The sequence below is a fragment of the Emiliania huxleyi genome, assembly GCF_000372725.1.
Source record: "Emiliania huxleyi CCMP1516 chromosome Unknown EMIHUscaffold_160, whole genome shotgun sequence".
NCBI lineage: Eukaryota > Haptophyta > Isochrysidales > Noelaerhabdaceae > Emiliania > Emiliania huxleyi.
The window spans coordinates 310,450-322,321 of record NW_005200981.1 but is presented as its reverse complement, the minus strand read 5'-3'; the positions used below and the strand labels follow the sequence as shown (position 1 = coordinate 322,321).

General features: G+C 67.5%; 3 protein-coding genes across 3 annotated transcripts in view; 1 reads left to right on the top strand and 2 right to left on the bottom strand.

Annotated features, from left to right (window-relative positions):
- Positions 1–4,174: 4,174 nt before the first annotated feature.
- On the bottom strand, positions 4,175–5,288 carry EMIHUDRAFT_71834 (hypothetical protein; the record flags this gene model as incomplete). Its single annotated transcript, XM_005785444.1, has 3 exons — positions 4,175–4,404; positions 4,489–4,537; positions 4,638–5,288. 3 exons carry the CDS (start codon positions 5,286–5,288, stop codon positions 4,175–4,177), a joined length of 930 nt encoding a protein of 309 aa, XP_005785501.1.
- Positions 5,289–5,491: 203 nt separating this feature from the next.
- On the top strand, positions 5,492–6,389 carry EMIHUDRAFT_230069 (hypothetical protein; the record flags this gene model as incomplete). The annotated part of the gene is made up of 3 exons (XM_005785443.1): positions 5,492–5,850; positions 6,017–6,066; positions 6,304–6,389. 3 exons carry the CDS (start codon positions 5,492–5,494, stop codon positions 6,387–6,389), a joined length of 495 nt encoding a protein of 164 aa, XP_005785500.1.
- Positions 6,390–8,099: 1,710 nt separating this feature from the next.
- EMIHUDRAFT_455896 (hypothetical protein) overlaps positions 8,100–11,872 on the bottom strand; it is a gene marked incomplete at its 3' end in the record, with an annotated part of 10,572 nt that continues 6,799 nt past the window's right edge. Inside the window, exons 11-15 of the mRNA XM_005785442.1 lie at positions 11,257–11,716; positions 11,104–11,159; positions 10,899–11,017; positions 8,371–8,693; positions 8,100–8,145 (exon numbers count right to left, since the gene is read on the bottom strand). Of these exons, the coding sequence (XP_005785499.1) occupies positions 8,100–8,145; positions 8,371–8,693; positions 10,899–11,017; positions 11,104–11,159; positions 11,257–11,716 (1,004 nt within the window). The remainder of the gene's footprint in view (positions 8,146–8,370; positions 8,694–10,898; positions 11,018–11,103; positions 11,160–11,256; positions 11,717–11,872) is intronic.

Sequence of the window (11,872 nt, the reverse complement as noted above, 5' to 3'; positions counted from 1 at the left end):
TCTTCAACTCGTCGTCATTTCCGGGCGGCAGGTGCAGCAGACCTTCACCGGGGCCGCGCCATCCCCGCGCCGCTAGTGATATTGGCGCGGCCGGGCGGCGGCGAGTGCCGGCGCCTACCCTTGTGCCCTTCCATCTCTCCTCTGTCGGGACGACCACTCTCCTCTGTCGGGACGACCAGCACCGCCGCTGAGCATCTGCGTTGCCCTGTGCCCACCCCCACCCCCACCCCGCCATCGCCACCACGCGCGCCGTGTGCGGGTGCCGTAGAGGGTGCCCGCAGCCCCCCGCGGTGTGTATGTGCACAGGACCACGTTCGCTCGCGGCGCGCGTCGCCATTGTGCTGCGCTGTCCATTATACGTGTGTGTGTGGCGAGACAGCACACGATGGCGCGGGACGGCGGCACGCATGTTCTACACTTAAATTCACCCCACCCGAAAAACAACGAGAGACGGAGAGTGGAGAGAGCTCGGAGGGCCCGCGTTCGTTTTGCTTTTCCTTTTGGTCGGCACACACAGGACACACGACACAGCAGAGAATTTAATTTTATTGCACTCTTGCGCGACTTCTTACGCAGGGGCTGGGGCTGGGGCGCGCTGGAACCACTCCAAACTCTTTCCCAAAGGAGCTAGCCAGCCGCGGGGGGGGGGGGGGGGGTATCGGACCCCAGGGGGGGGGACTTCGGCCCCCTCCGAAAACACGACAAATCCCGGGGACCCGCGGGCCGCGCACCGAGCCCCTCGATACTTCGGGCGGGCAGAAGCCACCCCCTGGGCGTCGCTCGCGCGCAATGCAGGAGGGTGCCAATGCAAGCGAGATTGACTGCAAGCGAGACCCCCGCGAAAATGCTGACCCCCGCGAAGTCGTCTTCGGGAACGAAAACTTGCTGGGGCAAATCCCCGTGCATTTAATAAAAAACAGGGGCCGCGTTGTGGCTGCGGCACAAACAAACAGCGGGGGCACCGTCGGGCGTGCGATGCTTGGCCGTTGGGCGGCAGCGGCGGCGAAAATCGGCGAGCGTGTGCTGGCGCCCGCTCCGTGGCGTCATGGGCAGGTAGCGGAGGATCACCCCCCCGAGGGAAGCACTGCGGGGCTCCATGGCTTGCACGCGCTGCTTGCCATGTGGAACAACCTTGAGTGGCGTGCAGCATGCTGCAGTCGGTGGCCGGAGTTTCCGCAAATATTCACCTTGCTGCTCGAGCCGTTTACGTCAGGCGAATTTCGCGCGACACTCGGGCTGCTCAACATTACACTCGGACCCGCCATCCACTTCCGCTTGTCACCCTTTCGCGCCATGGTGCGCGAGTTCACCGAAACGGGCGTCGATGCCATGCAGACGCCCACAGAGGAGGCGCTGTTTGCCGCGGCTCTCAGGGTCTTCACGGGCTATGCCAGCAGACGGGGGAGTCCGGGTCGTACGGATTGGCACCGTACGGTCAAAAAAGGCATCCTCGGGCTGTGCCAGCTTGCCGTTGACGCGAGGCACACACCCACTCGGGCGTCGCTGGCGCTCGACGCGTTGGTGGCGCTGGTAAACTCCTCGGAAGGCTTGCCCCACGGAGGCCAATACATGGTCGAGCCGCTCTGCCGCGTGACGACTCGACTTGGCCGCGACGCGCTCGGGAGCCGTGCGCCCGCGCTCGAGTCGTGGTTTGTCACCACGTTGGGCAAGTTTTGCGAGTTCATCGAGGAGTACAAGCGTCAGTATGGCGGCGACCTGCTTGACGGAGACGACGAGCAGTGTGAGGACGTGCCAGACGCGAGGTGTATCGTCGCCACGCTCGAGCAAATGAACTCCGAGCACGCGGAAGCCGCCAGGTCTATGTTTGCCGCGGCGTGCGCATGACGCATGACTCTACCATGCGCATGACTCTACCTGGGCCCTCTGAGAGTGTGGCGGCTGCGCCCAAGGCGAACCGAAAGTCTGAATAAACGAAAGATTAACTACCTCTGTAGCGCACAGGCCGTGTTGCGCGTCGACGTCAACTTTCGCAGGACATGCTGGCCACCATCGTTGTTCGTGCTCTCTCATCGTGGCCGTCGCGGTGATCGGTGTCTTGTCTCGTCACGCTCGTGTGCTGAAAAATGTGAAAAAAGGTGTGGGGGGGGGGGGGTTGACGTTTGTGATTATGTGTGGTCTGTGGAGATTGCGGCGGCGGGGGGGGGGGAAGGGCAAGTTGCTTACCCACGTGCGCACTGGGCCTCAGTGCCTCAGTAAACCCACGAGAGACCGACGCGACCAAATACCAACGGTCGCCTCTCGCGCCGCCCCGTTGCACAGAGATGACCCCCCTACGACAGCGCCTCTCGAGCCGCGGCCGCCAAGCCCCTCACGGTGTGCATGGCTCGCTCCACCCGCCACGCGTCGTCCGCCTTGACCGGCTTCGCGCCGCGCACAGCCGTCCGTAGCGAGTCGCGCCGCACGGGGGTCTGTCCATAGAGCCCGCCATCCGGCGCTCCACCGCTGTTGCCGCCGCCGACAGACACCGACGACGCCGAGCTCCTGGCGCGCTTTGCGGCAGGCTGCAGTGCAACAGCGCCGCCACCGCCCTGTCCATCGCCCTCCTCCTCGCTGGCGCTCCAGATGCCGGCGCCACTGTCGCTCTCCACCTCTCCCGCCCCTCCGCCACCGAGCGATCCGTCCCCGCCCGCGCCCGTGCCGTCCCCTCCCGCGCCGAGGACGCCGCCAAAGGCGCGGCCACCCTCGACCGCGAAAGCCCCGTCGGCGGCGGAGAAGGCGGCGTCCTCCTCGTCCTCGTCCTCGAGGTCCGCCCCGTCCTCGTCCATCGCCACGTCGGTGCCGCTCTCGTTGCCGTCGCCGTTCGACGCCTCCCCGCCCCCGTCGAGCGCGTCGAAGAGAGCGCCTCCGTCGTCGTCGTCCTCCGCAGCTCCGGGCGCGCTCTTCGATGGCACCGTGGGCGAGAAGGAAGAGGGCTTGGGCGGCAGGCTGCTGCGAGCGGCGCCGCTCTCGCCGCCGCCACCGCCACCATCGCCCGCGTCCTCGCCGCCGCCACCACCGGCGACAATCCCGCCGCTGGCAGGGTCGGCGCTGCCATCACCGGCGGCGGCAGCGGAATCGGCGGCGACGTCAACGTGCGTTTCGCGACTGCCAGCTTGCTCGGCGAACTTGAGCGAGAACTCAATCTTGCCAGAGGTGCCTGCGTCCCAGCCGACGATCTTGGTGTCGTCTGACACTTGCCGCAGGGCGTAGTAGGCCTCCTTGGAGGCGCGCCTTGCGATCTTGAGCTTCTCGGGCGCGAGGTCGCGCGGGTCCGAAGACACGAGCTCGGCCGCCGTCAGCGTGCGCTTTAGCACCATCTTCCGCAGCTCGTCGTTCTTGCCAATGTTGACCAAGAGCGAGCGCGCCTTGGATGCGTAGTCCTTGGGCGCGCGCGCTGTCGCCGCGGCGAGCGCGCGCTCCACCTCCGCGGCCACAACGGGCGCGTGCGACACGAGTGACGGGTCCGTTAGGTGCTGCCGGAGCGAGCTGGTGAGCTTCTCGGTGAAGCGGTCGCGGGCCGTGGGCGTGAGCGCCGCGCCAGTGCCGGGCGAGGCCGCGCCAGATGCCGCTGGCGGGAGATTCGCCGGCACCTTCACCGGGGGCGGCAGGTATTCAGCATCAGCATCCGACATCTTCCCTGTGTGGACGAGGGCAGTTGCAGCGCGTGCAGCCACCAACTAGAATGCGGCCGCCATCGAGCCTCCCACAGGTCCCTCCCCGGGGGGGGGGGGGGGGTACCCGGTACACCCTTGACCCGCTGGCTTGGGTGCTCTTAAAGGCCGGTGTATCGCGCGCCTTGCGGGGCCGGGGGGGGCGGGGGGCGCGGCGGCTAAATTATTTTCTTGCGACGTTTGCGCGCTTTGGCCTTTGGCCTTTGCGTTTGGCGGAGCTATAAGCCCTGTGTAGCTGTAGGTGGGTGTATGGGCTTCCAGTACAAGCTCAAGCAGTATCGGCTAGATCGGACGGCCTTCCGCTTCCCGAAAACGTGCGCTTTTGGACTATGTGTGGCCTCTTGCTCTTCGGTCAAGCACGACTGAGCCTGGGGGGAGGACCGCGCAGAGAGAGTTGGAAATGGTTTTTCATGTGTGCACCGCCCATGAGACCGCATGACGTACTCTCTCACTTCCCGCCCACTTCCAGCAGCACGCTCTCGCTTCGACCTTCGTCACACACGTCATCTAACCGACCCTGTCGCGGCGGCCGCCCTCGCGGCCTCCATCACGGCGCAAAAGTCGGCGTCGCCCAAGCTGGGCACCGCCGCGTCGGCCGCGGCGAACAGGCCGGTGGCCGAGGCCGAGACGGGAAGGTCGGACGCCTCTGCGAGATTCAGCGCGAATCGCATGTCCTTCAGGGCGTGCTTGAGCGGGAACGCGGTCGGGTACTCCCGCTTTGCCATCATTGGTCCTGCGCGCACACGACACGTCGCACGGGCGTGAGAGAGCCCGGCGGACGGGGCCTCTTCCCTGCCAAGGCCGGGGGGTCCCTCACCCTTGAGCGCGACCATCGGGGAGGCCATCGCGCCGCCGTCGAGGACCGCCTGCCACGCGAACGCGGCGCACGAGAGCTCAGCGTGTGGCCAGAGTGCTGTGCACGCCGAGGCGTGCGGGTGGGGCGCTCGGAGAGGCTGTCGCCTGCACGTCCTCCGAGCTCAGCCCGAGCGCCGACGCGAGCGCTAGCCCTTCGGCGAGGGCGGCGAGCTGCGTTCCCATGACAAGGTTCACGACCAGCTTCATCTTCGAGGCCGCGCCGACCGTCGTGCCGCAAAATACGGTAAACTTGCCCATTGCCGCCAGCTCCGCCTCTGCCGACCGAAAGGTCTCCTCGTCGCCCGCGCACATGAAGATGAGGGCGCCGTTGGCTGCTGGCGCCTTGCTTCCGCTGACGGGCGCCTCGACGAAGGAGCCGCCGCGTTCGTGCACCCGCTCGGCGAGCGCTGCCATGTCCTCGGGACGCAGCGTTGCACAGTCGATCAGCGCTTTCCCGTCAGAGACGCCCTCGAGTACGCCTCCTCGCATTGAGTAAACCTCCTCACAGGCATCTGGCGTGGAGAGCATCAGGTACGTGCGCGAGCACGCCTCGACCACGGCTGCAGGCGACTCGGCGACGGTGACAGCGCCAGGGTGCTCGGAAGCGAGCGCCGATGCCGCGGTGGCGCCTCGCGTCCACACGTGAAGCGGCTGGCCGCTACTCGCCAGCCGCCGCGCCATGCCTTGGCCCATGATGCCAAGACCGATGAAGCCCACCGGCTCAGCTGGCCGGAGGGCGAGGCAGAACAAGATCGCGTGCATGTGCACGCAAAATCGGCAAGCCGCCCGCCTCCCACCTGGGTTGCGAGTCTTCGTCTGCCTGGCGGACCGTGCCGGCGGGCGGGCGGCGAGGCGGGTGCTCCTCGAGAAAGAAAAAGGTCGTGGAGACTCCAAGTGCTCCAAGTGGGAAAAAGCCGCAAAAAGCCAGCGAGCCTCCCGTTACGCGATTGCTCGCGAAGCGCAGCATGATGCGTGGCCAGCGCGGGAGCAGGTCGGCGCCGACGCTGCCAGAACTAAGACGAGACCGCGACCGACGGCGGGCCGTGCTGGCGAGCATCCGCGCTGCTGACGACGTGCTCGAGACTGACCTTCAGAGCGACGAGATTCTCGCATGCTTTGAGGAGGCGCTCGGCGAACGGCAGCCAGAGATGGGAACGGATGCTGCAGCAGGGCGAGAGGCGAACGCCGAGCGAGAGTGCGGAGGCCGCACCGCGACTGGAGGCTGCAGAAACCGCTTCGTCGCTCGCGCGGGAGACGGCGCGTTTAGCCGCGAACGGGGCCATGCCAGACGTGTCGCCTGCGGCTGGGACGCCAGCCGAGACGGGTGCGGAGGCGGCGCCCGCGGTGGCGGCGCCCGAAAACGGGCGCTGAGAGCCTATTCACGGGAATTTTTTGCTTCGCTGCGCGGCCCCGCAATAGGTAGGTAGGTAGGTAGGTAGGGCGTTTTGGCGCGACTCAGTGGGAACAGACCCCCTATCTGGCTAGCGTAGGAGCCGGAACCCTGGCTGGGGTTTCGGGCTCCTCGGGTACCCTGTGGTAGGTTGCGTGGCTCGAAACCACGGCCGTCATCGGTGAGCAACGGCGGCATCCCGGAGGGATTCGACGACATGCGTCATGACTGATGTCGCGCCCGAAGAAGCTGCCTTATTCCGACTGCCTTAGACCGTCGCAACAGAGCTGCGGTTCAACCGGTTTCGCTCTGACCACCTCTGAGACTTCCTCTGAGAGCTCTGTGTGCTGACGACAAGAGATACGGAGCAGAGTGGGATCTCATTAGGATCGTTGTGGCAGCAGAAAGTAACGCCAAACGCGCAGAAAAGTTCGACGTTCGAAGGCCCAGCCTCGATTGAGGCGAACTCCTGAGGTTTCGGCCTTACTCGCAACCCCTCTCTGGACACCAATACCGACGTCACACTGTTCTCATCCATCTCGCCCTTGGGGACGGCGAGATGTTCTTGCCGTGCATTGACTAGACCATCGTACGCGCCTGCTTACTGTCCCAAGAGAGCAATACGGGTCGGTTGCCGTCGATTGGCGGCACGGAGGGGTCGGCTTCATGGTGCCTCGACGACCAAGGCGCGTGGACACGTCCAAGTCGGTTTCGCGGAGGGATTACACCGAGGTCTCTGCGCGTGGGTGGTCGGGCGCCAGGCGCCCAGTCGATTGCCGCATAGTTCGTCGATGTAACCCTATCATAAACCTCTTATTCACCACTTTGAAAAAAGAAATTTCCGACTTTTGTCGAAGAAGCGGAGGGTAATCGGAGCATCACCCGCTCTGACCTCTGAGACTTCCTCTGAGCTCTGTGTGCTGCCTCGACCACGCCGCCGACCCGTCGACAAGCACACGCGGACTGCCATCGAGAAGAAGGAGAAGGATGGCGGGGCGCATCCGGAGCCCGCAGGCGCGGCGTGGGCGGGCGCGGGCGCGCGGGCGGACGCGCGGGACCCCGCCAGCGGAGGCGGCAATGCCTCTGGCGGCTCTGCAGGCGGCGCGCGGCGCGCCCCTCGCCGGTCTCCCGCACGATCCTGAGGGCTGAGACGTGAGAGGGTCGAGAGGCGGGTCGGTGACCCGGGGGCATGGGCGGTGCGGCCCCCGCGCCGCGTGCGGGCGCGTGGCAGCCCGTGAGTGCCGAGATCGGGTCCGTAGGGTACTTCGACGTAGTATGGGGGCCCCCGGGGGCCCATCTACAGCAGCGGCGAAGTGAGCGTGTTTGTGGTGTTGGTGGGGGTACTGGCCAACCCCTGCCTACGGGGTGCGGACCCTGAGTTGAACAGGGGTTGTGCGCCAAGCCCTCCTGCTCGGCTCCAGCGAGTAGACAAGTGTTACCATCAACAGAGGAGAAGGATATGACCTCAGGGCTGATGTGACCAAGCGCTGGTAGCGTGGTTTTACCTCACACCCATGGTCTCACAGTGTGCCGGCAGTCGCCGAGCAGTGTCGCTCACACAAGCCGCAGCACGAGTGACTGAGGGCCAGTGAGGGCGAGCCCATCGCTGTCACAGCTGTGGCAGCCGCACAGTAGGCTGTGCCAACTGTGCAGAGCGTATGAGCAGCAGAGGAGCTGCTCTCCAGGCTTCAGGCGCAAAGAGCTGCATGCCACCGAAAGCGCTGTCGAGGTTCGCCGAGCGCGGCGAAATCGGGGGACGCCGTCACCGACGAGCGCGTTGGAGTATTCACTCCGGACAAAGACGGCCACACGCACACGAGCTGCGGTCGTGTGGCCGTCATAGCGGCGAGGCGCGGGACCGTCTGTGGCGAAGTGGGTCGCGTCCCCCGATTTCCTCAACTCAGGGTCCGCTCCCTCTAGACGAGTACAGCTAAAGAGTACCCGGGGCTCCCCATGCGGGCTCCGTGTGGGGGCCCGTGAACATCTTCAGCTTGTGAGCCAGGAAAAGGGTTGCACAGATACATACGTCGGTGGGAGTGCCCCCCGCCCCCACTTGCCCTGACTGCACAGGATTGCGTGCCCCGAAGACGGCGACACATAGCGGGGGACACCACGCAAGGAGAGGGTGCGAAGGCTCGTTTGCAAGCTTCGCACGAAAGCTCTAACTAAACGCCCGGCAGCCATCACGTTCTCAGGTCGTCGTCCCACACGTAGGACGGGCTAGCTATGCTTGCGGTAATCGTCTCCTCGCGGCGCGCCCGGCGCGCCCGCTGCGCGTCGGCGACCGCACTTCTGGCGAGGATGGCGGCGGCGACGAGGGCGACAGCGCCGACGATGGCGCCAACAACAGTGGCTATCGAGAATGTGTCGTCTTTCTCATCCGTGCTCTGTCCATTCATGTCAGGTGGGGGCGCGGGCGGCGGGGAAAGCATCACCGAGGGTGATGTAGGCAACGTAGTGACAACCACCACAACTGTTGAGGGAAGTACCCCGAAGGCAACCTCCGCCTCAAGCTCCTCCGCCACGCGTTTGAGGAAGGCTGTCTTGTTTGCGGCGGCTGTGATGGCCTCTGCGGTCGGCCCATCTGCAGCATGCCTGACTGTCACCTGCACGATGGTCACCTGCAACTTGCTGTCGCCGAGATCCTCGAGGATCAGCTGCTCGGCCGTGATTATCACAGCTGGGTCACCGGAGGCAAAAGACTCAATCACTGCGAACTCGACCGTGTTGAAATCGACTGCGGTCAACGCGCGCCGGCGACGGGTCGACATGCCAACCTCTAGAGTAAACCTGGCGGCGAGAGCCATGAATTCTCCCGGCCGCAGTGGTGACGGCGACGCTGACGGTGGTGGCGGCGAGGGCGACGCCGACGGTGGTGGTGGCGATGGAGGAATCGACGGCGAGGGCAGCAGCGAGGGCCGCGGGTGGTGGTGGCCAGGAGGCGGCGAGAGCGGCGAGGGCGGAGGCGGCGAAGGGGGAGGCGAAGGCGGCGAGGTCGGCGGCGACGCCGGAGGCGGAGGGCTTGGCGACGGCGGCGGCAGCAAGGGTGATGGTGGCGGCGGCAGCGACGGCGGTGGTGGCGAGGGAGGAGGCGGCGACGGCGGCGGCGACGGCGGCGGCTGTGGCGACGGGGACAGCGAGGCCGATGGCGGCGGCGGCGAGGCTGAGGTGGACGGAGGCGGAGGCGACGGCGACGCTGGGGGCGATGGCGAGTCTCCAGAGCCGAAATCCCCGATGTCGTCGACACCGGAGCCAGAATCGACACCGGAGCCAAAATCCCCTCCTTCATCGGGGCCGGTCGGCGGCGGCGGCGAGGGCGAGGCTGAGGGTGGCGGCGGCGGCGAGGGAGAGGCGGAGGGCGGCGGCGGCGAGGGCGAGGCGGAGGGCGGCGGCGGCGAGTGCAAAGCTGATGGCGGCGGCGGCGAGGGCGAAGCAGACGGCGGCGGCGGTGAGGGCGCAGCAGACGGTGGCGGCGGCGAGGGAGAGGCGGAGGGTGGCGGCGACGGGGAGGGCGAGGCAGAGGGTGACAGCGCCGGCGAGGCGGAGGGCGGCGGCGAGGGCGAAGCTGACGGCGGCGGCGGTGAGGGCGAAGCAGACAGCGGTGGCGGCGAGGGCGAAGCAGACGGCGGCGGCGGCGAGGGCGAAGCAGACGGCGGCGGCGGCGAGGGCGAAGCAGACGGCGGCGGCGGTGAGGGCGAAGCAGACGGCGGCGGCGGCGAGGGCGGAGCAGACGGCGGTGGCGGCGAGGGAGAGGCGGAAGGCGGCGGCGGCGAGTGCGAAGCTGACGGCGGCGGCGGCGAGGGCGAAGCAGACGGCGGTGGCGGCGAGGGAGAGGCGGAGGGTGGCGGCGGCGGAGAGGGCGAGGCAGAGGGTGACAGCGCCGGCGAGGCGGAGGGCGGCGGCGAGGGCGAAGCTGACGGCGGCGGCGGCGAGGGCGAAGCAGACAGCGGCGGCGGCGAGGGCGAAGCAGACGGCGGCGGCGGCGAGGGCGAAGCAGACGGCGGCGGCGGCGAGGGCGAAGCAGACGGCGGCGGCGGTGAGGGCGAAGCAGACGGCGGTGGCGGCGAGGGAGAGGCGGAAGGCTGCGGCGGCGAGGGCGAAGCTGACGGCGGCGGCGGCGAGGGCGAGAGCGAGGCGGGCGGCGGCGGCGAGGGCGAGAGCGAGGCGGGCGGCGGCGGCAAGGGCGAGGGCGAGGCGGGTGGCGGCGGCAAGGGCGAGGCGGGCGGTGGCGGCGAGGGCAAAGCCGACGGCGGCGAAGGCGATGGCGAGGCGGGCGGCGGCGGCGAGGGCAAAGCTGTCGGTGGCGGCGAGGGCAAAGCTGTCGGCGGTCGTGGCGAGGGCAAGGAGGAGGGTGGCGGCGGCGAGGCGGAAGGAGGCGGCGGCGAGGGCGACGCGGACGGAGGCGGTGGGCTTGGGACTGACCTTGGGAGTGGTGGAATGCTTGGTGAGTACAGCTGGCCTGGAGACGGTGGCGGATGCAGCAGTGAAGGCGACGGGGGCGGCAGCGAGAGCAGCGGTGTTGGTGGTGGCAGGGTCGGCGGCGGCGGTGGAGACGGACGCGGTGGAGAAAGCGGTGGCGGTGGTGAGGGTAGCGGTGGGAATCGAGGTGGAGGAGAGAGCGGTAACGGTGATGGCGGTGGCTGCGAAGGCGGCGGCGAATCAGGCGGCGGCGAATCTGGTGGCGGAAATGCCGGCGGCGGATGGAACAGCGGCGGCTGTTCGGGTGGCAACGGCGGTGACGGCGGCAGTAGAGGCGGCGGCGGCGCCGACGGTGGCTTGAACCGCGGGCCGCAATCGCTACAGTCCATACCGCTAGAGCAGTCCGAGTATTGGCTTTCGGGCCCGCCATCGTCGCAGGATCCATCGTTTGCCCACGGACAGGTGTTGCCGCAAATGATCTCTGGCACTGGGAGCAGTGGCGGCGAGGGTGGTGCCAGCGGCGGCAGCGGTGGCATCGGGCAGGTGTCCCCCTTTGCGCACACTTTGTCGGAGTAGACGCACGGCGAGACCCCGTCGTGGGACTTCCAGCAGCTATCCTTCCGGCTGTTGAGATTGTCGCAGCCGCCCTCCCATTCCGACACATCCACGCAAGCACTCCCCCCTGCGGCGCAGCAGACGGGCGGTGGCGGCGGCAGGAGAGGCAACGGCGAGGGTGGTGGACTGCGTGGCATGGAAACCTCGCACCACTTAGAGCACCGCCAGCAACCGCATCCGACGCAGCAACCACCCCGCGTGTCACAACCCTGTTCGTTGTATGGCGTGCAGAATTGTGGCTCCCACTCCTCGGTCCCACAGCAGTTCTCTAACGAAGGCGGTGAAGGCGATGGCGGTGGCGGGTACCACGCGCCAACCCAGACCTCGAGCTGGTCGATCTGCCAGCTCGAGGCACCTCCGCCAGTGAAGTCGTCGGCGCACTCCGCCGAGCCGGCTGTTCCAGCGCGGCACTCGTATGCACTACCGAGGCTGCAGGAGCCGGTCCGCATGTTCGACGAGAGGGAGAAGTCGCCGTTGCCAAAGGTCGGGCCGTCGTAGTAGCGATGGTTGTAGATGGCGTAGCTCGGGTTCCGAATCGAGTGCTTGTGGTTCTTGGAGATCGAGAAGAGGAAGGCCGTGCTGCTGGATGAGTAGGCGCCGTAGTAGTTGCTTGTCCACGAAACGCTGCTGTAGCCGCCGGCGATGACGCCGTTGTCGTACCGCCAGATCGAGACCGAGGCCCCTCGCCCGTCGCAGCGGCTGTGGAAGGTGGAGGCGCTGAAGCCGTGGTCGGCCGTGGAGTAGCAGAGCGTCGCGAACTGCGCGTCTGCGCCCCAGGCGGCGATGACCTCGACGAATGGCGGGTACAGAGGCAGGGGCGGAGGCAGCGGTGGAGGGGGACGAGGAGGCGAAGGCGGTGACGGCGGAGGCGGAGGCGGGGACGGCGAGGGCGGAGGCGGAGGTGGCGGCGGATGCGGGGAGG